We start from the raw sequence: 25,373 nt of genomic DNA on the forward strand, positions 1-25,373 counted from the left end.
CTCTCGTCAGAACTTCAAAGTTCCTTGCTACGGGTCCAGATCCAGGGATCCCAAGGCGGCTCTAGTGGATGCACTAGTAGCACCTTGGACCTTCAAACTAGCTTATGTGTTCCCGCCGTTTCCTCTCATCCCCAGGCTGGTAGCCAGGATCAATCAGGAGAGGGCGTCGGTGATCTTGATAGCTCCTGCGTGGCCACGCAGGACTTGGTATGCAGATCTGGTGAATATGTCATCGGCTCCACCTTGGAAGCTACCTTTGAGACGAGACCTTCTTGTTCAGGGTCCGTTCGAACATCCGAATCTGGTTTCACTCCAGCTGACTGCTTGGAGATTGAACGCTTGATTTTATCGAAGCGAGGTTTCTCAGATTCTGTTATCGATACTCTTGTTCAGGCCAGAAAGCCTGTAACTAGAAAGATTTACCACAAAATTTGGAAAAAATATATCTGTTGGTGTGAATCTAAAGGATTCCCTTGGGACAAGGTTAAGATTCCTAGGATTCTATCCTTCCTTCAAGAAGGATTGGAAAAAGGATTATCGGCAAGTTCCCTGAAGGGACAGATTTCTGCCTTGTCGGTGTTACTTCACAAAAAACTGGCAGCTGTGCCAGATGTTCAAGCCTTTGTTCAGGCTCTGGTTAGAATCAAGCCTGTTTACAAACCTTTGACTCCTCCTTGGAGTCTCAATCTAGTTCTTTCAGTTCTTCAGGGGGTTCCGTTTGAACCCTTACATTCCGTTGATATTAAGTTATTATCTTGGAAAGTTTTGTTTTTAGTTGCAATTTCTTCTGCTAGAAGAGTTTCAGAATTATCTGCTCTGCAGTGTTCTCCTCCTTATCTGGTGTTCCATGCAGATAAGGTGGTTTTACGTACTAAACCTGGTTTTCTTCCAAAAGTTGTTTCTAACAAAAACATTAACCAGGAGATTATCGTACCTTCTCTGTGTCCGAAACCAGTTTCAAAGAAGGAACGCTTGTTGCACAATTTGGATGTTGTTCGCGCTCTAAAATTCTATTTAGATGCTACAAAGGATTTTAGACAAACATCTTCCCTGTTTGTTGTTTATTCAGGTAAAAGGAGAGGTCAAAAAGCAACTTCTACCTCTCTCTCTTTTTGGATTAAAAGCATCATCAGATTGGCTTACGAGACTGCCGGACGGCAGCCTCCCGAAAGAATCACGGCTCATTCCACTAGGGCTGTGGCTTCCACATGGGCCTTCAAGAACGAGGCTTCTGTTGATCAGATATGTAGGGCAGCGACTTGGTCTTCACTGCACACTTTTACCAAATTTTACAAGTTTGATACTTTTGCTTCTTCTGAGGCTATTTTTGGGAGAAAGGTTTTGCAAGCCGTGGTGCCTTCCATTTAGGTGACCTGATTTGCTCCCTCCCTTCATCCGTGTCCTAAAGCTTTGGTATTGGTTCCCACAAGTAAGGATGACGCCGTGGACCGGACACACCAATGTTGGAGAAAACAGAATTTATGTTTACCTGATAAATTTCTTTCTCCAACGGTGTGTCCGGTCCACGGCCCGCCCTGGTTTTTTAATCAGGTCTGATAATTTATTTTCTTTAACTACAGTCACCACGGTACCATATGGTTTCTCCTATGCTATTATTCCTCCTTAACGTCGGTCGAATGACTGGGGTAGGCGGAGCCTAGGAGGGATCATGTGACCAGCTTTGCTGGGCTCTTTGCCATTTCCTGTTGGGGAAGAGAATATCCCACAAGTAAGGATGACGCCGTGGACCGGACACACCGTTGGAGAAAGAAATTTATCAGGTAAACATAAATTCTGTTTTTTGCAGTTCAGTACTTTATTGCAGAACTTATACATTGCATACATATATACTGCAAAATACTTTTAAAGGGACAGTAAAGTAAAAATGAAAGTTTAATGATTCAGATAGAGAATGCACTTTTAAACAACTTATATATTTATATTGTCAAATTTGTTTGCTTACTTGATATTCTGTGTTAAAGAGCATATGTACAGTAGGTAGGCTCAGGAGCAGCAATACAGTACTAGGAGCTAGCTGCTGATTGGGGATTACACATATATGCCTCGTCATTGGATCACCAGATGTATTCAGCTAGCTCCCAGTAGTGCATTGCTGCTCCTGAGTCTACTCTTCAACAAAGAATACCAAGAGAATGAAGAAAATATGATAATATAATTAAATTGTAAAGTTGTTTTTAATTGCATCATCTATCATACTTTACTGCCCTTTAATGTCTCTTAATTACTGTTATTTAGGAGAACTTGTCCTTTTATGTGTTCTCCTAGCATATTTACTTGTTTGTATAGGTAAAACATGAGCATCATGTGTGACTGTTCTTGTTTGCATTTACCTCAGTAAGAGACTGACTGGTTGTCTGTGTTGCTATTCAGGGGAACAACAAAGTGAACAAATACGCTAATAGATTAGTGAAAATTCCCAGCTCTGTATATATTATTTTATTTTCTATTTGATAAGATTAAGTTTAATGACTTAAAGTACTTGGATGTTCAATTGGAATGCATGTATGGACTTTACTATGGCCTAGATTACAAGTGGAGCGCAACACATAAAAGCGCTAAAAAGTGTAGCTCTACCGAAAACCTGAAGTGTTAGGGCTAGAAGAAAAGTATAATAAAACACATGTAAACGGAGGGCGGAGCGTGCTGGCGTCTAAGATGGCCACACTACACTGAAGCTTCTGACACGGCCGAGGTTATAAACCCGCTTCCAAACCACAGATCCAGCTGAATTGACGTGCTGATCGAGCACTAACACACGCTGAAGCAGAATAGCCCAAAATACGGTGTTTTACCTCACTTTTTAGAGCACTGTGAACTCCAAGAGTTTAGGCCGCAACTAAAACCCTTTGATGCAGTCAGTCTGCCCATATGTGAGAGCCTAGATACCCACCACTAGGCCGCTGACAACAATCTCACCATTGCCACTTATATGGCACTAAGCTCCTAGTAAGCGGATCAGATGACCGCAAGAAAGGATATCGGTCCCCTACACTGACCGGATCAAGACTCGCCTGCCGGTCACGCTACAGATGCAGTTAGAATGTCAGCCACTACCAAAACGCAGATACAGCATCCGTTGTCATAATAACGATCTATGTGATGGAACTCTGTATAGTATTAACCTAAGGGACACTGCAATTCATAGCACTAATGCCAGGCGCGATTTCAAAACCTCACAAACACTTCCTTATAAGGACATGACTGATTTGGCCTAAAGTAGCTACTATGACATAAAAGGCTCTGCGTTCCCTTTATCTCAGACGATAATGAGCACTGCTAACCGCCAAAGATCTCCTCATACTTATTGGGACACTTAAAGCTGGTTACTAAAGCACAGAACTCCATTTATCACCTACATGCAGCCTCTATGAATGAGGATTGCTTAAAGAGGATATGCCAGAGTTATAAGAGACTTTTACCTATAGCAATCTGTGAGCTGAACCTATTGCACAATCATTTAATGTTTCAGAGATACAGCTAATTAAACTATCATATACTCGTGACACATCATGGCGCAACGCAGACCTTCTAAGGCTGATAGAGCAGCCAAGCTACTACACACCAATACAGGCTCTGTCAACACTTACTTTAAGAATGTAGACAAGAAAAAGTCCACAGACCTAGCCTTATCTACCTGTGAGGAAGAAAATTCTTTAGATTTGCCTGATATACCGCAAACTCCGGCATCACCAACTTTGAACCCTCAGTCTGATGACAGACCAGTGACCTATACAGCCATGAATGGGTTTATAAATCTGCTCAAATCCTGTATCAAATCAGAATGCTCTGACCTAAAAAGGGAAATTAATTAATTGGGCTTTTGTGTAGAGGCCCTAGAAGACGACCGCGAGGAACTTGTTAAAGATATGGACACTATGTCCCAGACAATCACTCAACAGCAATCTCAGATCCTGGACCTGGAGACTAAAATAGATGATCTAGAGAACCAGACAAGGAGGAACAACCTCTGCATAAGGGGAATACCTGAAACTGTCAGTGGAGAGGACATGCATGAACATTTTCAGGGACTATTTCAATCTCTAGCCATTGCGAACTCAGTTGTCATCCCTCAAATACCCCTGGAAAGAGCACATAGATCACTACGCCCCAAACCAGGGGATAACCAACCCCCCAGAGATATCATTATCTGTTTCAAAAGTTTCCATGATAGAGAGAAGATTCTGAACTTCGCTAGAGCACAACAAAACTTCTCACACTTGGGGGCAAAGATACAAATATATCGGGACCTTTCAGCAAGGACATTGCAAAAAAGAAAATAATTTGCAACCATCACCACACATCTCCGCTCCCTCAAGATCCCATATAGATGGGGTTTCCCTGTCTCGCTCCAGACAACAAGACAGGGTAAGCGCATAGAATGCACCAATCCCACCAACATCAGTGCATTCTGCAATCAACTTGACATCCCCCCCAGATAACATGGCGTCCACAGCATCTAAGCCAACCTCAGCACCGCCTCTACAACCTAAATCCCAAAGGCGCGAGTGGGCAGAAATAACCAGCAGGCAAGCGAAAAAGAAGCAATGCCTCACATCCTTCACTCAATCAGAGATCACTTGAGCACTCTGACTTCTATATGTGAACCAAGAGACTGCCCGCCTAAAAAGGCAAAAACCTGAACTGGTAGATATAACAAATGCTTGTTTCCTCCCTCTCCCTCCTAATTCGCATACGAACTACAACCCTGTATTGTTCCCTTAGATTGTACAAGTTTTTTTAAAAATCACATCAGTTTGAAAATGTTCTATTCAGTTCTCAACATGTTTGTTAGATGCACAATAAGCTATAAGTTCTTATATTTATTATATTCCTTTGCTCTTTTATATTAGAATGATTTTTCTTCAGTTAATCTGAGACATGACTGACAATATCTCGGTACGATAAATATGTCTAATATTACTCACACAATGTTTGTAATTTGTGGTGAGAGTTCTAGGTTAGTCTAACACATAGTCTAAAACACGTCACCAGACCTGCAATCATATTGCACTACCGGAGGCGGGTTTTTATTAGACTGTGTACAGCCCTCTAAGTTATTTTAATTAATTTACTGTTTTATTATTGTTAACCAAATTAAGTATATTGACTACTCCAGGCCCATTTGTAACCTGGACTTGAATTATATACTTTATGTGTTGTTTTCCCCTACTACAAGTTTCTACAACCCCTTTCCCCTACCCTCTAAGTCACCAATAAAACTCAGCAACAGTCAATCAAACCTACTAAATATATAGACTGTATTACACTAAGCACTAAGTCACAGTCAATTCTACTTAAATATGACCCACCCTACAGCATGTTTTAATTTAGCCAGCCAAAAAAGATCTATTGCTTTTCATGATTTCTACAAAATACATACATCATTATGCTACATACAAGAAATACACTTCAAAAAGACTAATGAACCGACACTATCAAAACTTTACTATGACCAACATTATTTAAACTCTAGCCCAGACAAGAAAAATGGAATAAGCGTATCATTCAAAAAAGGCTCTTCATTTGACCTACTACACAAATACCATTATCCCGACGGCAGGATACTAATATTGGTAGGACTATACTATAATAGACCACTGACTCTAGTGAACCTTTATGCCCCTAACAGACCTGCCTCCTCTTTCTTCCATAAGGTTATTAACCAGGTACGCTATATAGCCAAAGGTCCCATACTTATTGGAGGAGACTTTAATTTTCCCATATGTCCCTCTATTGACACCTCCACAGGAAATTCTTATATCTGCAGAAGCCAGATAAAATCTAAGTGGCAATCTCTACAAGCTATACCCCTTTTTCAATACATGGAGGATCACACACCAAAGACTACACTTTCTTTTCCCACCCTCAACATACATATTCCCGACTGGACTACATCCTTTGTGACCAAATCACCTTGTCAACTTTAGTGGACTCCAGAATCATACACACAGTATAGTCAGACCACAGCATGGTACAGAGCACCTTCACCTGGTCCACTAAACCTAAACATCACCAGCACTGGAAACTAAATGACTACATATTCTCAGACCCACAAGCACTAACACTGATTTCTGAAAAAACAAACTAATTATTTTCCTTTAATATTTCGACAGACACATCTGCGATAAATAACTGGGAAGCATATAAATGCTATATCAGGGGGGAAATAATGCAATACACGCATAAGCAACATAAATTTAAAAGCCATACAATACACTGACGTGGCACTCCTCAAAGCAGAGACATCACTTAAACTAAAACCCAAATCGCCACAGTTACTTAATGAAATGCAACAAGCTAGAGCAGATCTCCATAACTATCTTATAAAATATGCACACATGAGATCACTCACAACAAAAGCCAAATTCTTTGTTGAGAATAATAAAGCTGGCCGTTTAATGGCTAGATCCTTAAAGAAAAAAAGAAATATAACGCCTTCATTAGGCAACTTAAGGGGGCATCAGGGCATCTCAACTTGCACAGCACCAACGAATTTGCCAACTATTACACTTCCCTTTACAACTTGTCAACCCCAGACAAAGAAACCAAAACAAAATTTATAGACTAATTACTTTTCAAGATTCAGCTACCATAATTAACCACTGAGCACTGTTCTACACTAGACGAACAGCTCTCGCTACAAGAGGTACATGAAGCAATTAAAATTCTACCCTCTGGAAAGTCCCCAGGCCCCGACGGATTCACTACAAAATTTTTTCATTTATTTAAAACAAAACTAAGCACGCACCTCTTAGCGATGTACCAATTCATAGATCACAACAAACACTTTTCGCAAAACCTCCTTGAAGCCACGATCTCAGTGATTCCCAAACCTGACAATTGACCTGATCTAGTCCAATATCCCTGTTAAACGTTTATGTAAAACTATACACTAAGATTTTGGCAAAGCAAATAAATAAAATTCTACACCTACTTAAACATACTGACCAAGTCGGCTTTATCCCAGGCAGAGAGGCCAAGGATAACACCATTAGGGTGTTACAAACCATAGTGAAAGCTAGAAATGTGGGTACGCCGTTAATATTGCTCTCAACTGATGCTGAGAAAGCCTTCGACAGGGTGGACTGGAAGTTTATGTGGTCTGCCCTGTCGAAATTCGATTTCACTGATACATTTCTCACACGAGTACAAGCCTTATACCATAGCCCATCTGCCAGAGTAATGCCAATGGGGTACTCTCCCAAAATTTCCCTATAAGCAACGGGGCTAGCCAGGGGTGCCCCCTTTTCCCCCTTATTATTTGCTCTCACAGTTGAGATACAGACCTGTAGGAACAGATGAAGAGGTGCCACATAAAGCAATATCGTCTGTGCAGAGGATAAACACAGGACAAGGACAAGCCCAGGCAGGTGGGTACTCACATAGAGAACAAGACTTGGATATGGCTATATAGATGCATACTTTTGACCAACTTCTATGTTGACAATTTTTTCCAAGACTTGGATGGTGCCTAACAATGCAGACCGGGACCTCAAAAAGTTGCCCGACAGACTACCACGCCAACCAGGTCAATGATGTGTAGATCGATCTCCAATCAGGATGCAGGAGCCCTAAAGTGTCCTACGTTACCACAGCGTACAGTGGTGCAGCCCACAAGGTGTAGCGGACCGGTTACTCAACCTCCGTAAAAGTTAGGTGTTGTGATAGGAGAAATAATAATCCATATAGCAAGTACGATAATAAGTGTCAAAATTTATTTAAAACGCAATTAAAAACAGCAACGCGTTTCTTGACCGTATAGAGATACTAGCCTCGCAAATCAGAAGCGATATCAACATAAGAGGTGTAGATTTGGGACAACGAAATTTCTGCTATACACGGATGATATTATATTCACACTACAAACATCTACTCAATCAATTGCCTCCCTCTTACACATATTTGCCGAATATAAACTAATATCTAACTTTTCTATAAATATGGATAAATCAGTCCTTATGACAATCAATACTCCAATTGCAGACACCCAAAATCTCGCCTCCAATACAGCTTTTCTGATCAAAAACAAAATAAAATACCTAGGGATCCATATAACCCCTACCATATCAGAATTATTCAACCTCAATTATACTCCACTACAAAAAGAATCCCGTTAACTTCTTGACACATGGCACAAACAGGGACACCTATCATGGATGGGAGGAGTCAATGCTATAAAAATGACACTCCTTTCTAAATTCATTTATTTATTCCAGGTTTTACCACTAGAGCTACCCCCAAATTACCTTATACAACAACAAACATCTTTTGAACACTTTATTTGGTCGATGCAACGGCCCAGAGTGTCGTAGCAGAGAAAATGGAGGATTGGGTCTTCCTAATCTAGTTAACTCTTATAAATCAGCCCATCTGAGACGAATAGTTGCGTGGAACCAATCACACCCTTCTAAACCATGGGTACAATTAGAGTCCTCTTTTATTGGAGGAACATCCTTAGATGAAATCTGCTGTATCTCACCAAGACATAGGTCACCACACACAACACTTAATTACTTCATAACAAGCACATTACGAGAATGGGATAAAGTAATATCCACAACTAAAACGATTTCAAGCCAAATATCCCCCCCTTTTATCCCTCCTAAACAACCCTACTTTTATGAAGCTAGAAACCATGCAAACCCCCAGAATAGCAGGGAAGCCCTCAAACATACCAGTACACCTTCTGATAAAAGGAGGTCAATTCCGCTCCCAAGCTGAAATTTCTGAGATAGTAGGCCCAACTTTTCACAAATGGTTCCTATACCTACAGGCCCATCACACCATTCTCACCAACCTATGTAAAGTTGATCTATTGAGAACTCTTACCCCCTTTGATTAGCTCTGCACAAATAGTACAGTACTCAAGTCACACATTTCAGCCCATCATATACCACCAAATGGAAGAAAGAACTAGCCCTAACATTATCAGACAGTCAATGGCATAGCATATTTGAAACAACTAAGAGATTTTCCATCTCACTAGTTATAGCAGAATTGAACTATAAGATACTTTCTAGATGGTATCTCATGCCTCACAGACTTCAAAGTATGTTCCCTAATACTTCCTTGTTATGCTGGAGGCATTGCGAGGAGGTAGGCACAATGTCACATATATGTTGGCCGTGCCCACTACTGAAAACCTTCTGGACAGATATCTCTAACTGCATAAATGACACATTTAGGAACGTCACTGACCCTTACCCCTGCTATGATTCTACTAAATCACCTACCTAAAATCACGTGTTTATACCAGAAAAAACTATTTCTATATATGCTTAATAGTGCCAAGAGGCTAATACCTCGGCTATAGAAAAAAATACAGACACCCACCCTACAAATGTGGATCAAATAAATGGACCATGTTCTATCCCTGGAAAAATCCATTATAGTTTCATAGGGAAATCTGACTTTATCCTTGACATCCTGTTCATTTGGGAACAAAGAGACCTCCCCAAGTAATTTGACTGCAAACATCATCTAGCTATAAACATACAGTACACTGACATATCCTACAACTTGACGTGAACAAATTAGTTCCTGGAAACAAACTTGGTGACTGACTTAGTTTTTAAAAAAAAATTGTTTTTTTTTTGTTTTTGTTTTTTTTTCATTGCTTTTTTTTATTCAAATGTATAGAGTATAGTATTGCACGATTACGTTTAAAATGTTAACTATGGCCTAGATTTGGAGTTTGGCGTTAGTCGTGAAAACCAGCGTTAGAGGCTCCTAACGCTGGTTTTAGGCTACCGCCGGTATTTGGAGTCACTCAAAATAGGGTCCAACGCTCACTTTTCAGCCGCGACTTTTCCATACCGCAGATCCCCTTACGTAAATTGCGTATCCTATCTTTTCAATGGGATCTTTCTAACTCCGGTATTTAGAGTCATGGCTGAAGTGAGCGTTAGACATCTAACGTCAAAACTCCAGCCGCAGGAAAAAAGTCAGTAGTTAAGAGCTTTCTGGGCTAACGCCGGTTTATAAAGCTCTTAACTACTGTGCTCTAAAGTACACTAACACCCATAAACTACCTATGTACCCCTAAACCGAGGTCCCCCCACATCGCCGCAACTCGATTACATTTTTTTAACTCCTAATCTGCCGACCGCCACCTACGTTATACTTATGTCTGCTGCCCCTAACACCGCCGACCCCTGTATTATATTTATTAACCCCTAACCTGCCCCCCACAACGTCGCCTCCACCTGCCTACACTTATTAACCCCTAATCTGCCGACCGGAGCTCACCGCTATTCTAATAAATGTATTAACCCCTAAAGCTAAGTCTAACCCTAACACTAACACCCCCCTAAGTTAAATATAATTTACATGTAACAAAATTAATTAACTCTTATTAAATAAATTATTCCTATTTAAAGATAAATACTTACCTGTAAAATAAATCCTAATATAGCTACAATATAAATTATAATTATATTATAGCTATTTTAGGATTTATATTTATTTTACAGGTAACTTTGTATTTATTTTAACCAGGTACAATAGCTATTAAATAGTTAAGAACTATTTAATAGCTAAAATAGTTAAAATAATTACAAAATTACCTGTAAAATAAATCCTAACCTAAGTTACAATTAAACCTAACACTACACTATCAATAAATTAATTAAATACAATTCCTACAAATAAATACAATTAAATAAACTAGCTAAAGTACAAAAAATAAAAAAGAACTAAGTTACAAAAAATAAAAAAATATTTACAAACATTAGAAATATATTACAACAATTTTAAACTAATTACACCTACTCTAAGCCCCCTAATAAAATAACAAAGCCCCCCAAAATAAAAAAATGCCCTACCCTATTCTATATTACTAACGTTCAAAGCTCTTTTACCTTACCAGCCCTGAACAGGGCCCTTTGCGGGGCATGCCCCAAAGAATTCAGCTCTTTTGCCTGTAAAAAAAAACATACAATACCCTCCCCCCAACATTACAACCCACCACCCACTTACCCCTAATCTAACCCAAACCCCCCTTAAATAAACCTAACACTAAGCCCCTGAAGATCTTCCTACCTTATCTTCACCCTGCCAGGTTCACCGATCCGTCCTGAAGAGCTCCTCCGATGTCCTGATCCAAGCCCAAGCGGGGGGCTGAAGAGGTCCATGATCCGGCTGAATTCTTCATCCAAGCGGGAGCTGAAGAGGTCCATGATCCGGATGAAGTCTTCATCCAAGCGGGAGCTGAAGAGGTCCATGATCCGGATGAAGTCTTCATCCAAGCGGGAGCTGAAGAGGTCCATGATCCGGATGAAGTCTTCTATCAACGGCATCTTCAATCTTCTTTCTTCCGGATCCATCTTGCAGACCTCCGACGCGGAACATCCTCTTCTCCCGACGCCTACTAGCCGAATGACGGTTCCTTTAAGGGACGTCATCCAAGATGGCGTCCCTCGAATTCCGATTGGCTGATTAGGATTCTATCAGCCAATCGGAATTAAGGTAGGAATATTCTGATTGGCTGATGGAATCAGCCAATCAGAATCGAGTTCAATCCGATTGGCTGATCCAATCAGCCAATCAGATTGAGCTCGCATTCTATTGGTTGTTCCGATCAGCCAATAGAATGCGAGCTCAATCTGATTGGCTGATTGGATCAGCCAATCGGATTGAACTTGATTCTGATTGGCTGATTCCATCAGCCAATCATAATATTCATACCTTAATTCCGATAGGCTGATAGAATCCTATCAGCCAATCGGAATTCGAGGGACGCCATCTTGGATGACGTCCCTTAAAGGAACCGTCATTCGGCTAGTAGGCGTCGGGAGAAGAGGATGTTCCGTGTCGGAGGTCTGCAAGATGGATCCGGAAGAAAGAAGATTGAAGATGCCGTTGATAGAAGACTTCATCCGGATCATGGACCTCTTCAGCTCCCGCTTGGATGAAGACTTCATCCGGATCATGGACCTCTTCAGCTCCCGCTTGGATGAAGACTTCAGCCGGATCATGGACCTCTTCAGCCCCCCGCTTGGGCTTGGATCAGGACATCGGAGGAGCTCTTCAGGACGGATCGGTGAACCTGGCAGGGTGAAGATAAGGTAGGAAGATCTTCAGGGGCTTAGTGTTAGGTTTATTTAAGGGGGGTTTGGGTTAGATTAGGGGTATGTGGGTGGTGGGTTGTAATGTTGGGGGGGGGTATTGTATGTTTTTTTTTACAGGCAAAAGAGCTGAATTCTTTGGGGCATGCCCCGCAAAGGGCCCTGTTCAGGGCTGGTAAGGTAAAAGAGCTTTGAACTTTAGTAATATAGAATAGGGTAGGGCATTTTTTTATTTTGGGGGGCTTTGTTATTTTATTAGGGGGCTTAGAGTAGGTGTAATTAGTTTAAAATTGTTGTAATATATTTCTAATGTTTGTAAATATTTTTTTATTTTTTGTAACAGTTCTTTTTTATTTTTTGTACTTTAGCTAGTTTATTTAATTGTATTTATTTGTAGGAATTGTATTTAATTAATTTATTGATAGTGTAGTGTTAGGTTTAATTGTAACTTAGGTTAGGATTTATTTTACAGGTAATTTTGTAATTATTAACTATTTTAGCTATTAAATAGTTCTTAACTATTTAATAGCTATTGTACCTGGTTAAAATAAATACAAGTTTACCTGTAAAATAAATATAAATCCTAAAATAGCTATAATATAATTATAATTTATATTGTAGCTATATTAGGATTTATTTTACAGGTAAGTATTTATCTTTAAATAGGAATAATTTATTTAATAAGAGTTAATTAATTTTGTTACATGTAAATTATATTTAACTTAGGGGGGTGTTAGTGTTAGGGTTAGACTTAGCTTTAGGGGTTAATACATTTATTAGAATAGCGGTGAGCTCCAGTCGGCAGATTAGGGGTTAATAATTGAAGTTAGGTGTTGGCGATGTTAGGGAGGGCAGATTAGGGGTTAATACTATTTATTATAGGGTTAGTGAGGCGGATTAGGGGTTAATAACTTTATTATAGTAGCGCTCAGGTCCGGTCGGCAGATTAGGGGTTAATAAGTGTAGGCAGGTGGAGGCGACGTTGTGGGGGGCAGATTAGGGGTTAATAAATATAATACAGGGGTCGGCGATGTTAGGGCAGCAGATTAGGGGTACATAGGGATAATGTAAGTAGCGGTGGTTTACGGAATGGCAGATTAGGGGTTAATAATAATATGCAGGGGTCAGCGATAGCGGGGGCGGCAGATTAGGGGTTAATAAGTGTAAGGTTAGGGGTGTTTAGACTCGGGGTACATGTTAGAGTGTTAGGTGCAGACGTAGGAAGTGTTTCCGCATAGCAAACAATGGGGCTGCGTTAGGAGCTGAACGCGACTTTTTTGCAGGTGTTAGGTTTTTTTTCAGCTCAAACAGCCCCATTGTTTCCTATGGGAGAATCGTGCACGAGCACGTTTTTGAGGCTGGCCGCTTGCGTAAGCAACTGGTATCGAGAGTTGAAGCTGCGTTAAAAATGCTCTACGCTCCTTTTTTGGAGCCTAACGCAGCCTTTATGTGGACTCTCAATACCAGATTTTTATGGTGCGGCCAGAAAAAAGCCGGCGTTAGTTTTTCGGGTCGTTACCGACAAAACTCCAAATCTAGCCGTTGGTAAGCAACCTTCCATATTACTGTAGTACAAGAAACAAATGGACTATCCTCTTGTAAAGAGATTCAGAGACTCTATACCCTGGAAGACAAGCTAAATAACTCATGTAATGCCTTATTAGTATTATTATTATTCTTTTTGTTCAAGTATTGTTATATCGCAAAAACTTCAATAAAAATATTTAATTGAAGAAAAAAGAACACATGTAAACATATTAATATAATGTAAAACATTTATTATTGAAATAAATGTTTAAAAAGTGTTTTAAAGGGATATGGTATATGACAAGGTGTTTGACTGGGAAGGGCTCAAAGGTGTGTGATATATATATATATATATATATATATATATGTGTATGTATATATCTGTACACATGTTTTTGCACACATAGATACACATATATACATAAAATAATTAAAATAAAATAAAAAATAACATTTTCTTCTGAGTGAAAAACAATCCTATTTTAAGTTTTTTTTAACGCACCTTCAGCTTTAGGGTAGTTGACTTAGTGTACCTTCAAGTTAGCACTTGAGTAAAAGTCAGAACAGGGTTTTGTAGAGCGTCCTATATAAGTCTATGGGGAGAGGGACTTGGCGTGTAACGCTATTCGTCCTCCTGATGTTAGTATTTCTGAGGCTTTCGCTCGAGTAAAAGTTTTTTACTTTTAAAAGGACAGTCTAGTCAAAATTAAAATTTCGTTATTCAGATAGGGCATGAAATTTAAAACAACTTTCCAATTTACTTTTATGATCAAATTTGCTTTGTTCTCTTTGTTGAAAGCTAAACCTAGGTTGGCTCATATGCTAATTTCTAAGCTCTTGAAGGCTGCCTCTTATGTCAGTGCATTTTGAAAGTTTTAGACAGCGCTAGTTCATGTGTGCCATATAGATAACATTGTGCTCACTCTGTTGGAGTTATTTATGAGTCAGCACTGATTGGCTAAATGCAAGTCTGTCAAAAGAACTGAAAAAGGGGGCAGTCTGCAGAGGCTTGGATACAAGGTAATTACAGAGGTAAAAAAGTATATTAATATAACAGTATAGGTTATGCAAAACTGGGGAATGGGCAATAAAGGGATAATCTATCTAACAATTCTGGATTAGACTGTTCCTTCAACTTGTAATATGAGCGGAAGAATAAGAGGGCTATTGATATAACTTAAGCTAGTCCTCAATAGCACTAATATTTTGTGCTCTACTTGTAATCTAGGCCTCAAACTTTGGAAATTAGACAATTGGATTTGATTATATTCAAATAATTTCACAAGCAGAAATTAGACAGATTTTTTTTTAAAAAATAACTTTTTTTCAGTATGTTCTACATGTTGTTAAAAAGACCCCTAACAACCTCACAGTTCCAAGAGTAGTAACAATGACCGGTGTTCTGCATCCAAAAAAGCATGCAGATACATTTAAAACTCACATTTGTTGATGCATATACACTATATGGCCTAAAGTATGTGGACACCTGACTATCACACCTATATTAATTTGTTGGGTATCCCATTTCAAAACCATGGGCATTAATATGGAGGAGTCGTCCCCCCTTTGCAGCTGCTACTATTGTGGGAAGAATGTTGGTGTGTGTCTGAAACTGTATGCCCATACAGGCAAAAGAGCGTTTGTGAGGTCAGGCACTGATGTTGGACAAGAAGGTTTGGCTTGCAATTGGCATTCCAATTCATCCCATAGGTGTTAAGTGAGGATGAAGTCAGGGCTCTGTGCAGATCACTCAAATTCCTCCACACCAAGCTTGTCAATACATGTCTTCATGGAACTCATGCTGGGACAGTAAAGAACCTTCTCCAAACTGTTCCCAGATAGTTGTAAGTACCTAATTGTCTAAAATGCCTTTGTATCCTCACTGCAACTATAGGGCCTAGCCCAAACCCTGAAAAACAGCCATTATCCCTCCCCCACAAACTTTATAATAGGTACTCTGCATTCTGGTAGGTAGTGTTCTTGTAGCCACACCCTGATTCTTACTGCCAGGTAGTAAAGCATCATTCATCACTCCACATAACACCTATTCTAGTCTCCAGAGTCCACTGGCAACATGCTTTACACCACGCCAGCCAAAGCTTGTCCTTGTGCATGTTTATGTGATGCTTATGTACAGCTGCTTAAAAATGCATTACTTGAAACTCCAGACACACAGTTCTTTTGCTGATGTTGCTTCCAGAGGCAGTTTGGTTCTCTGTTGGGAGTGATGCAACAGATAATAGGCAATTTTTACAAGGTCCACCACTCCTGTGACCCTGCTCCGTGAGTTTGCGTGGTCTACAACTTCATGGTTGTTGGGCAGCTGTTACTCCTAGACTCTTCCACTTCACAATAATAGTGCTTAAGGTGACTGGTGCAGATCAAGTAGAGCAGAAATTTCACAAACAGGCTTGTGGCAAAGGTGGTATCCTATGTCAATGAGCTCTTCAGTATGACCTATTGTACTGCCAGTGTTTATGGAGAATTTATGGCTACTTGCTGTATTTTATGCACCAGTTGGCTGAAACACCTGAATTTAATAATCAGTAGGGGTGTCTACATAAGTTTGGCCATATAGTGTAAGCCTAAAGAAAATTTAAAAAAACAAGAGAATTGTGGGTATCTTATGACAACAAGCTCACTTTTTTAATATGATGGACTAATATTCATTAGCTGCTTAAAATAAAACATCAGAGTGGATCTTTCATCAATTTGTGAGCATGTTTTTGTACCTAGAAAACATAAGCGCTACAATCTTACACAAATAGTAGTAGATCACCACCTGTGTGACCCATTGCAAGTTCTAACTGAGATGAACAAGTAAACTTTATTAGGTATTATCCCATATACTAATACAGACATTGAAGTCATTTTGCTTTGTTTCATTGTATGTTTGTATTACTGTTTGTCTTTTAAAATGTAGGTTCCTATAGGGAAACAATATATTTTGTTATGCTTGTTTATGTGTCACTGTCTACCAATACAACTGTGGTACTTGTCATAATCATCCAGTGACAAGTCTGTCCCTAGGGTAGAGTTGTAAACAAACACCTATGTAGTAAATGTATAATCATTGTATTGTTGGTATCTCTGAGTCATCCTCTTTACAGTTGTCCACAACATTTTCTAGCTTTGATGGGGTAAAAGAAATAGAGTCTCCAGATGTTTGAATTTAAAAACATTTTGTCTATAATCGGTTAAACTCTCTGTTAAAAACCAAGCTTCCTGGAGATTTACATAGTTGCACAGATAATGACCAAATACAAAGCTATATTATTGGGGAAAATATCTTATGTTGGTTTTTAACTCAGGGTTTTGCGACAATAGCATGGTTGCTCATATTATGGAACTATTTTGAACACCCTTTTCAGTTTTTTTTTATCGCCATAATGGTAAAAGATAAATCTCCTAATACATAGATCATGTTTCTTTACAGGGTAACAGATGCTGTGTTTAACTTCCTCCTGGTTTGGTATTACTGTACCCTCACTATACGAGAAAGCATATTAATCAACAATGGATCCAGGTTAGAACAAACCCTTGTTGTTTTGTCTTTAGCAGGGAGTAGCCGTGTTAGTCCAGTGATTTAGATACACTACCTTTATTTAAATATTCAAGTGCAGTTTTGTCTTATGGGACATTTAACCAATTGTTTTTCTTTTATTATTCAGAAAGAGACAATTTAAAACAACTTTCCAATTTACTTCTATTATAAAATTTGCTTTATTCTCTTGGCATCATTTGTTGAAGGAGCTGCAATGCACTACTGAGAGCTAGCTGAACACATCAGGTGAACCAATAATAATTGGCATATATGTGCAGCCACAAATCAGCAGCAATCTCCCAGTAGTGCATTGCTCCTCCTTAGCTTACCCAAGTATGCTTTTCAGCAAAATATACCAACAGAACAAAGCAAATTAGATAACAGAAGTAAATTTGAAAGTTGTTTAAAATGACATGCTCTATCTGAATCATGAAAGTTTAATTTGGACTTCACTGTCCCTTCAAACGTGTTACAATGTGCATTATTAGATACCTGTTTTGTTCCAAAGACTTGGGACAGTGCACAGTACAAAGACATTTTATAATAACCTTCAGTTATGAAGTTATTGTAAGATCTGAACAGTTATGATAATTATTTTTCTTGAACATTCTCGCAAATCCATTCGTTTACTAAAACAACTCAATTCATCAGTGATATTTCTTAATCTGACAAAACGGGCCATTTCTCTTGTTAAGTGTATCCAGTCCACGGATCATCCATTACTTATGGGATATTAACTCCTCCCCAACAGGAAGTGCAAGAGGATTCACCCAGCAGAGCTGCTACATAGCTCCTCCCCTAACTGCCATTACCAGTCATTCTCTTGCACCCAACGAATAGATAGGATGTGTGAGAGGACTGTGGTGATTATACTTAGTTTCATACCTTCAATCAAAAGTTTGTTATTTTATAATAGCACCGGAGTGTGTTATTCCTTCTCTGGTAGAATTTGAAGAAGAATCTACCTGAGTTTTTCTATGATTTTAGCCGGAGTAGTTAAGATCATATTGCTGTTTCTCGGCCATCTGAGGAGAGGTAAACTTCAGATCAGGGGACAGCGGGCAGATTAATCTGCAAAGAGGTATGTAGCAGCTTATTATTTTCTGACAATGGAATTGATGAGAAAATTCTGCCATACCGATATAATGTAAACTCAGCCTTAAATGCAGTAGCAGCAACTGGTATCAGGCTGTCATGTATGTATATTTTACACTTCAGTATTCTGGGGAATGGCACTTCACTGGAATTATACTGTATGCATAAAACTTTAGCCTAATTTGCAGGGACTAGCAACAGGCTTTTTAATAACACTCAATTTATTAATGTTAAACGTTTTTTGCTGGCATGTAAAATCGTTTAATTTTCTGAGGTACTGGGTGAAAAAATGTTTTGGGCACTATTTTTTTCCACTTGGCAGTCGTTTTATTTAATTTATGACAGTTTACTGATCTCTCTCACTGTTATGTGTGAGGGGGAGGGACCTTTTTTGGTGCTTTTGCTACGCATCAAAAAATTCAGTCAGATGTTTATTGTCTTCCCTGCATGATCCGGTTCATCTCTACAGAACTCAGGGGTCTTCAAAACTTGTTTTGAGGGAGGTAATCACTCACAGCAGAGCTGTGAGATTGTAGTTGACTGTGATAAAAAAAACGTTTATTTCTGTATTATTTTTTTTTTATTTTTTTCTGCTATCAGGGTTAGTTATCCTTTGCTAATGGGAGCAATCCTTTGCTAAAATTGTGTTTTTTACAAAGATTTGATGCTATAACTTTTCAGTTTATTAATTTTCAACTGTCATAACTTTTTCTGTGCTTCTTATAGGCACAGTACGTTTTCATATTATAGTAAATTACTTGAAAAGTATTTCCAAGTTGCTAGTTTATTTGCTAGTGTGTTAAACATGTCTGATTCAGAGGAAGATATCTGTGCTATATGTGCTAAAGCCAAAGTGGAGCCCAATAGAAATTTATGTACTAACTGTATTGATGCTACTTTAAATAAAAGTCAATCTGTACAAATTGAACATATTTCACCAAACAACGAGGGGAGAGTTATGCCGACTAACTCGCCTCACGTGTCAGTACCTGCATCTCCCGCTAGGGAGGTGCGTGATATTGTAGCGCCGAGTACATCTGGGCGGCCATTACAAATCACATTACAGGATATGGCTACTGTTATGACTGAAGTTTTGGCTAAATTACCAGAACTAAGAGGTAAGCGTGATCACTCTGGGGTGAGAACAGAGTGCGCTGATAATATTAGGGCCATGTCAGACACTGCGTCACAATTTGCAGAACATGAGGACGGAGAGCTTCATTCTGCGGGTGACGGTTCTGATCCAAACAAACTGGATTCAGATATTTCAAATTTTAAATTTAAGCTGGAAAACCTCCGTGTATTACTAGGGGAGGTGTTAGCGGCTCTGAATGATTGTAACACAGTTGTAATACCAGAGAAAATGTGTAGGTTGGATAAATATTTTGCGGTACCGGTGAGTACTGACGTTTTTCCTATACCTAAGAGACTTACTGAAATTGTTACTAAGGAGTGGGATAGACCCGGTGTGCCGTTCTCACCCCCTCCGATATTTAGAAAGATGTTTCCAATAGACGCCACCACACGGGACTTATGGCAAACGGTCCCTAAGGTGGAGGGAGCAGTTTCTACTTTAGCTAAGCGTACCACTATCCTGGTGGAGGATAGCTGTGCCTTTTCAGATCCAATGGATAAAAAGTTAGAGGGTTACCTTAAGAAAATGTTTGTTCAACAAGGTTTTATATTGCAACCTCTTGCATGCATTGCGCCTGTCACGGCTGCAGCAGCATTTTGGTTTGAGTCTCTGGAAGAGACACTTGAATCAGCTCCATTAGATGAGATTACACACAAGCTTAAAGCCCTTAAGTTAGCTAACTCATTTATTTCAGATGCCGTAGTACATTTAACTAAACTTACGGCTAAGAATTCCGGATTCGCCATTCAGGCACGCAGAGCACTGTGGCTAAAATCCTGGTCAGCTGACGTTACTTCTAAATCTAAATTGCTTAATATACCTTTCAAAGGGCAGACCTTATTCGGGCCCGGGTTGAAAGAAATTATCGCTGACATTACAGGAGGTAAAGGCCATGCCCTGCCTCAAGACAGAGCCAAACCTAAGGCTAGACAGTCTAATTTTCGTTCCTTTCGTAATTTCAAAGCAGGAGCAGCATCAACTTCCTCTGCACCAAAACAGGAAGGAGCTGTTGCTCGCTACAGACAAGGCTGGAGACCTAACCAGTCCTGGAACAAGGGCAAGCAGGCCAGGAAACCTGCTGCTGCCCCTAAGACAGCATGAATCGAGGGCCCCCGATCCGGGAACGGATCTAGTGGGGGGCAGACTTTCTCTCTTCGCCCAGGCTTGGGCAAGAGATGTCCAGGATCCCTGGGCGTTAGAGATCATATCTCAGGGATACCTTCTAGACTTCAAATTCTCTCCCCCAAGAGGGAGATTTCATCTGTCAAGGTTGTCAACAAACCAAATAAAGAAAGAGGCGTTTCTACGCTGCGTACAAGATCTTTTATTAATGGGAGTGATCCATCCGGTTCCGCGGTCAGAACAAGGACAAGGGTTTTACTCAAATCTGTTTGTGGTTCCCAAAAAAGAGGGAACTTTCAGGCCAATCTTGGATTTAAAGATCCTAAACAAATTCCTAAGAGTTCCATCGTTCAAAATGGAAACTATTCGGACAATTTTACCCATGATCCAAAAAGGTCAGTACATGACCACAGTGGATTTAAAGGATGCTTACCTTCACATACCGATTCACAAAGATCATTACCGGTATCTAAGGTTTGCCTTTCTAGACAGGCATTACCAGTTTGTAGCTCTTCCATTCGGATTGGCTACGGCTCCGAGAATCTTCACAAAGGTTCTGGGTGCTCTTCTGGCGGTACTAAGACCGCGAGGAATTGCGGTAGCTCCGTACCTAGACGACATTCTGATACAAGCTTCAAGCTTTCAAACTGCCAAGTCTCATACAGAGTTAGTACTGGCATTTCTAAGGTCGCATGGATGGAAGGTGAACGAAAAGAAGAGTTCTCTCTTTCCACTCACAAGAGTTCCCTTCTTGGGGACTCTTATAGATTCTGTAGAAATAAAGATTTACCTGACAGAAGACAGGTTAACAAAGCTTCAAAATGCATGCTGTGTCCTTCATTCCATTCAACACCCGTCAGTAGCTCAATGCATGGAGGTGATCGGCTTAATGGTAGCAGCAATGGACATAGTACCCTTTGCACGCCTACATCTCAGACCGCTGCAATTGTGCATGCTAAGTCAGTGGAATGGGGATTACTCAGACTTGTCCCCTACTCTGAATCTGGATCAAGAGACCAGAAATTCTCTTCTATGGTGGCTTTCTCGGCCACATCTGTCCAGGGGGATGCCATTCAGCAGGCCGGACTGGACAATTGTAACAACAGACGCCAGCCTACTAGGTTGAGGCGCTGTCTGGAATTCTCTGAAGGCTCAGGGACAATGGAATCAGGAGGAGAGTCTCCTACCAATAAACATTCTGGAATTGAGAGCAGTTCTCAATGCCCTTCTGGCTTGGCCCCAGTTAACAACTCGGGGGTTCATCAGGTTTCAGTCGGACAACATCACGACTGTAGCTTACATCAACCATCAGGGAGAGACAAGAAGCTCCCTAGCAATGATGGAAGTATTAAAGATAATTCGCTGGGCAGAGTCTCACTCTTGCCACCTGTCAGCAATCCACATCCCGGGAGTGGAGAACTGGGAGGCGGATTTCTTAAGTCGTCAGACTTTTCATCCGGGGGAGTGGGAACTTCATCCGGAGGTCTTTGCCCAAATACTTCGACGTTGGGGCAAACCAGAGATAGATCTCATGGCGTCTCGACAGAACGCCAAGCTTCCTCATTACGGGTCCAGATCCAGGGATCCGGGAGCGGTTCTGATAGATGCTTTGACAGCACCTTGGACCTTCGGGATGGCTTATGTGTTTCCACCCTTCCCGATGCTTCCTCGATTGATTGCCAGAATCAAACAGGAGAGAGCATCAGTGATTCTAATAGCGCCTGCATGGCCACGCAGGACTTGGTATGCAGATCTAGTGGACATGTCATCCTGTCCACCTTGGTCGCTACCTCTGAAACAGGACCTTCTGATCCAGGGTCCCTTCAAACATCAAAATCTAATTTCTCTGAAGCTGACTGCTTGGAAATTGAACGCTTGATTTTATCAAAACGTGGTTTTTCTGAGTCAGTTATTGATACCTTAATACAGGCTAGGAAGCCTGTTACCAGAAAGATTTACCATAAGATATGGCGCAAATACTTATATTGGTGCGAATCCAAGAGTTACTCATGGAGTAAGGTTAGGATTCCGAGGATATTGTCTTTTCTACAAGAAGGTTTAGAAAAGGGTTTATCCGCTAGTTCCTTAAAGGGACAGATTTCAGCTCTGTCCATTCTTTTACACAAACGTCTGTCAGAAGTTCCGGACGTTCAAGCTTTTTGTCAGGCTTTAGCTAGGATCAAGCCTGTGTTTAAAATTGTTGCTCCACCATGGAGTTTGAACTTAGTTCTTAATGTTTTACAGGGGGTTCCGTTTGAACCCCTTCATTCCATTGATATCAAGTTGTTATCTTGGAAAGTTCTGTTTTTAATGGCGATTTCCTCGGCTCGAAGAGTCTCTGAGTTATCTGCCTTACATTGTGATTCTCCTTATCTGATTTTTCATTCAGACAAGGTAGTTCTGCGTACTAAACCTGGGTTCCTACCTAAGGTGGTCACTAACAGGAATATCAATCAAGAGATTGTGGTTACATCTTTGTGTCCTAATCCTTCTTCGAAAAAGGAACGTCTGCTACACAATCTAGATGTAGTCCGTGCCCTGAAATTTTATCTACAGGCAACTAAGGATTTTCGACAAACGTCTTCCCTGTTTGTCGTTTATTCTGGTCAGAGGAGAGGTCAAAAAGCTTCGGCTACCTCTCTCTCCTTTTGGCTTCGTAGCATAATACGGTTAGCCTATGAAACTGCTGGACAGCAGCCTCCTGAAAGAATTACAGCACATTCTACTAGAGCTGTGGCTTCCACTTGGGCCTTTAAGAATGAGGCTTCTGTTGAACAGATTTGCAAGGCTGCAACTTGGTCTTCTCTTCATACTTTTTCCAAATTTTACAAATTTGACACTTTTGCTTCTTCGGAGGCTGTTTTTGGGAGAAAGGTTCTTCAGGCAGTGGTTCCTTCCGTATAAAGAGCCTGCCTGACCCTCCCGTCATCCGTGTACTTTAGCTTTGGTATTGGTATCCCATAAGTAATGGATGATCCGTGGACTGTATACACTTAACAAGAGAAAACAACATAATTTATGCTTACCTGATAAATTTATTTCTCTTGTAGTGTATCCAGTCCACGGCCCGCCCTGTCACTTTAAGGCAGGTAATTTTTCCATTAAACTACAGTCACCACTGTACCCTATGGTTTTCCTTTCTCTGCATGTTTTCGGTCGAATGACTGGTAATGGAAGTTAGGGGAGGAGCTATGTAGCAGCTCTGCTGGGTGAATCCTCTTGCACTTCCTGTTGGGGAGGAGTTAATATCCCATAAGTAATGGATGATCCGTGGACTGGATACACTACAAGAGAAATAAATTTATCAGGTAAGCATAAATTATGTTTTTCCCTCTACTTCTATCTTTATATTGACACCTAAGATTTAGACCATGTATAGACATCCTAATGCCATTTGCTTTTGGTTTATGAAACATCATATTTGTATTTATGTTCCTAATTATGTTCTCTTTCAGAATTAAAGGATGGTGGGTCCTCAACCATTATGTGTCCACATTTCTTTCAGGAGTTATGTTGACCTGGTGCGTTCTCCAGTCAGTTCTTTATAATTGCTGTTGTGACTCGTGTGCCTAAGGTAGACTGTGTAACTGTGGGTAACTGTGAGGCTTTAAAAGTGCAATACACGCAGGGATTGTGCAACTGCTTTATATAGAATGTTTAGTATGTGCTTGATGTTCATCTAGTAACTCATTTGCGCTAGGCTGCTCTATAAGCTGCTCTGTAGCGCACAAAATAATTACAGATAAACATAAAGTTGTTTCCTTTGTGATTCAGACAGAGCATACAATTTTAAACAACTTTCCAATCTACTTATTTTTTCTAATTTACTTTGTTCCCTTTGCATCCTTTGTTGAAAAGTATACCTAGGTAGGCTCAGGAGCTTGCTGTTGATTGGTGGCTGCACATATAGGTGTCTTATGATTGGCTTACTGATGTGTATAACTAGCTCCCAGTAGTGCATTACTGCTCCTTCAAAAAAGGATACCAAGAGAATGAAGCAAATTTGCTAATAGAAGTACATTGGAAAGTTGTTTACAAATGTATAATCTTATCTGATTCTTGAAAGAAAAAAACTTTTTTTTCGTGTATCTTTATTAGTGAAATAAAGAGCTTCTGACAATGTATATCATTTTGAAGTTCATCTGTAATATGTACTTTTTATTTTAGGCCAGATGGGCTGATGTACCAAATGTTCCGAAACCAGTTTCTTTCATTCTCTATGTACCAAAGTAAGTTCCTCTAGAAAACCGAGGTGCAGACAAACTCTATTGTGTTATTTGTGTATCTAACTGTAACCATAGTTAATCCAGACACCTTTATTAGGAAGTGTTTTTATTTTATTTTACTATAACCTAATAAAATGTTATCATCCATCATTATCTTCTGTTTAAACATAATCTAGTAAAGTCTATTTTAATGGTTTCCGCTTTTTAGACCATGCTTTGAGAAAGACAGCTTGTAGATAGAGAAATATATAAACACATATGTATATGCACGTTAATAGTCCTAATGACACCAAATACACAGCATAACCTTAATAAAAGACATACACAGTGCTAGATCATGTGACTTTCTATAAAGGCCATGTTATGAAAATGACCTACATGAAAAAAAATCTGCTTTCTAAAAAAAAATATATTTATTATGTTTAATATATGCTTAAAATGATTTTCTGTACCTTACAGCTACAATAGCATAGTTGCTATTGTAGCTGGTGCCAGCGGGTTAAGCTTCACGTCTTTATAGTGAGCTTGTATATTCCTGCACTATGTGACAGAAGTGGTGCACATTCACTGATCGGTAATGTTTCAGGCTACAGTTTAGCGTGCATGATAACTAGAAAGAGCTCGATAGCCAGAAAGAG

The 25,373-nt window shown here is 39.9% G+C and overlaps 1 protein-coding gene across 1 annotated transcript in view; it reads left to right on the forward strand.

The window, feature by feature from the left end:
- TMEM120A (transmembrane protein 120A) overlaps positions 1-25,373 on the forward strand; it is a 101,672-nt gene that overhangs the window by 46,798 nt on the left and 29,501 nt on the right. Inside the window, exons 6-8 of the mRNA XM_053707419.1 lie at positions 17,050-17,139; positions 23,965-24,030; positions 24,677-24,738. Coding sequence (XP_053563394.1) covers positions 17,050-17,139; positions 23,965-24,030; positions 24,677-24,738 — 218 coding nt within the window. The remainder of the gene's footprint in view (positions 1-17,049; positions 17,140-23,964; positions 24,031-24,676; positions 24,739-25,373) is intronic.

Source organism: Bombina bombina, chromosome 3 (genome assembly GCF_027579735.1).
Source record: "Bombina bombina isolate aBomBom1 chromosome 3, aBomBom1.pri, whole genome shotgun sequence".
NCBI lineage: Eukaryota > Metazoa > Chordata > Amphibia > Anura > Bombinatoridae > Bombina > Bombina bombina.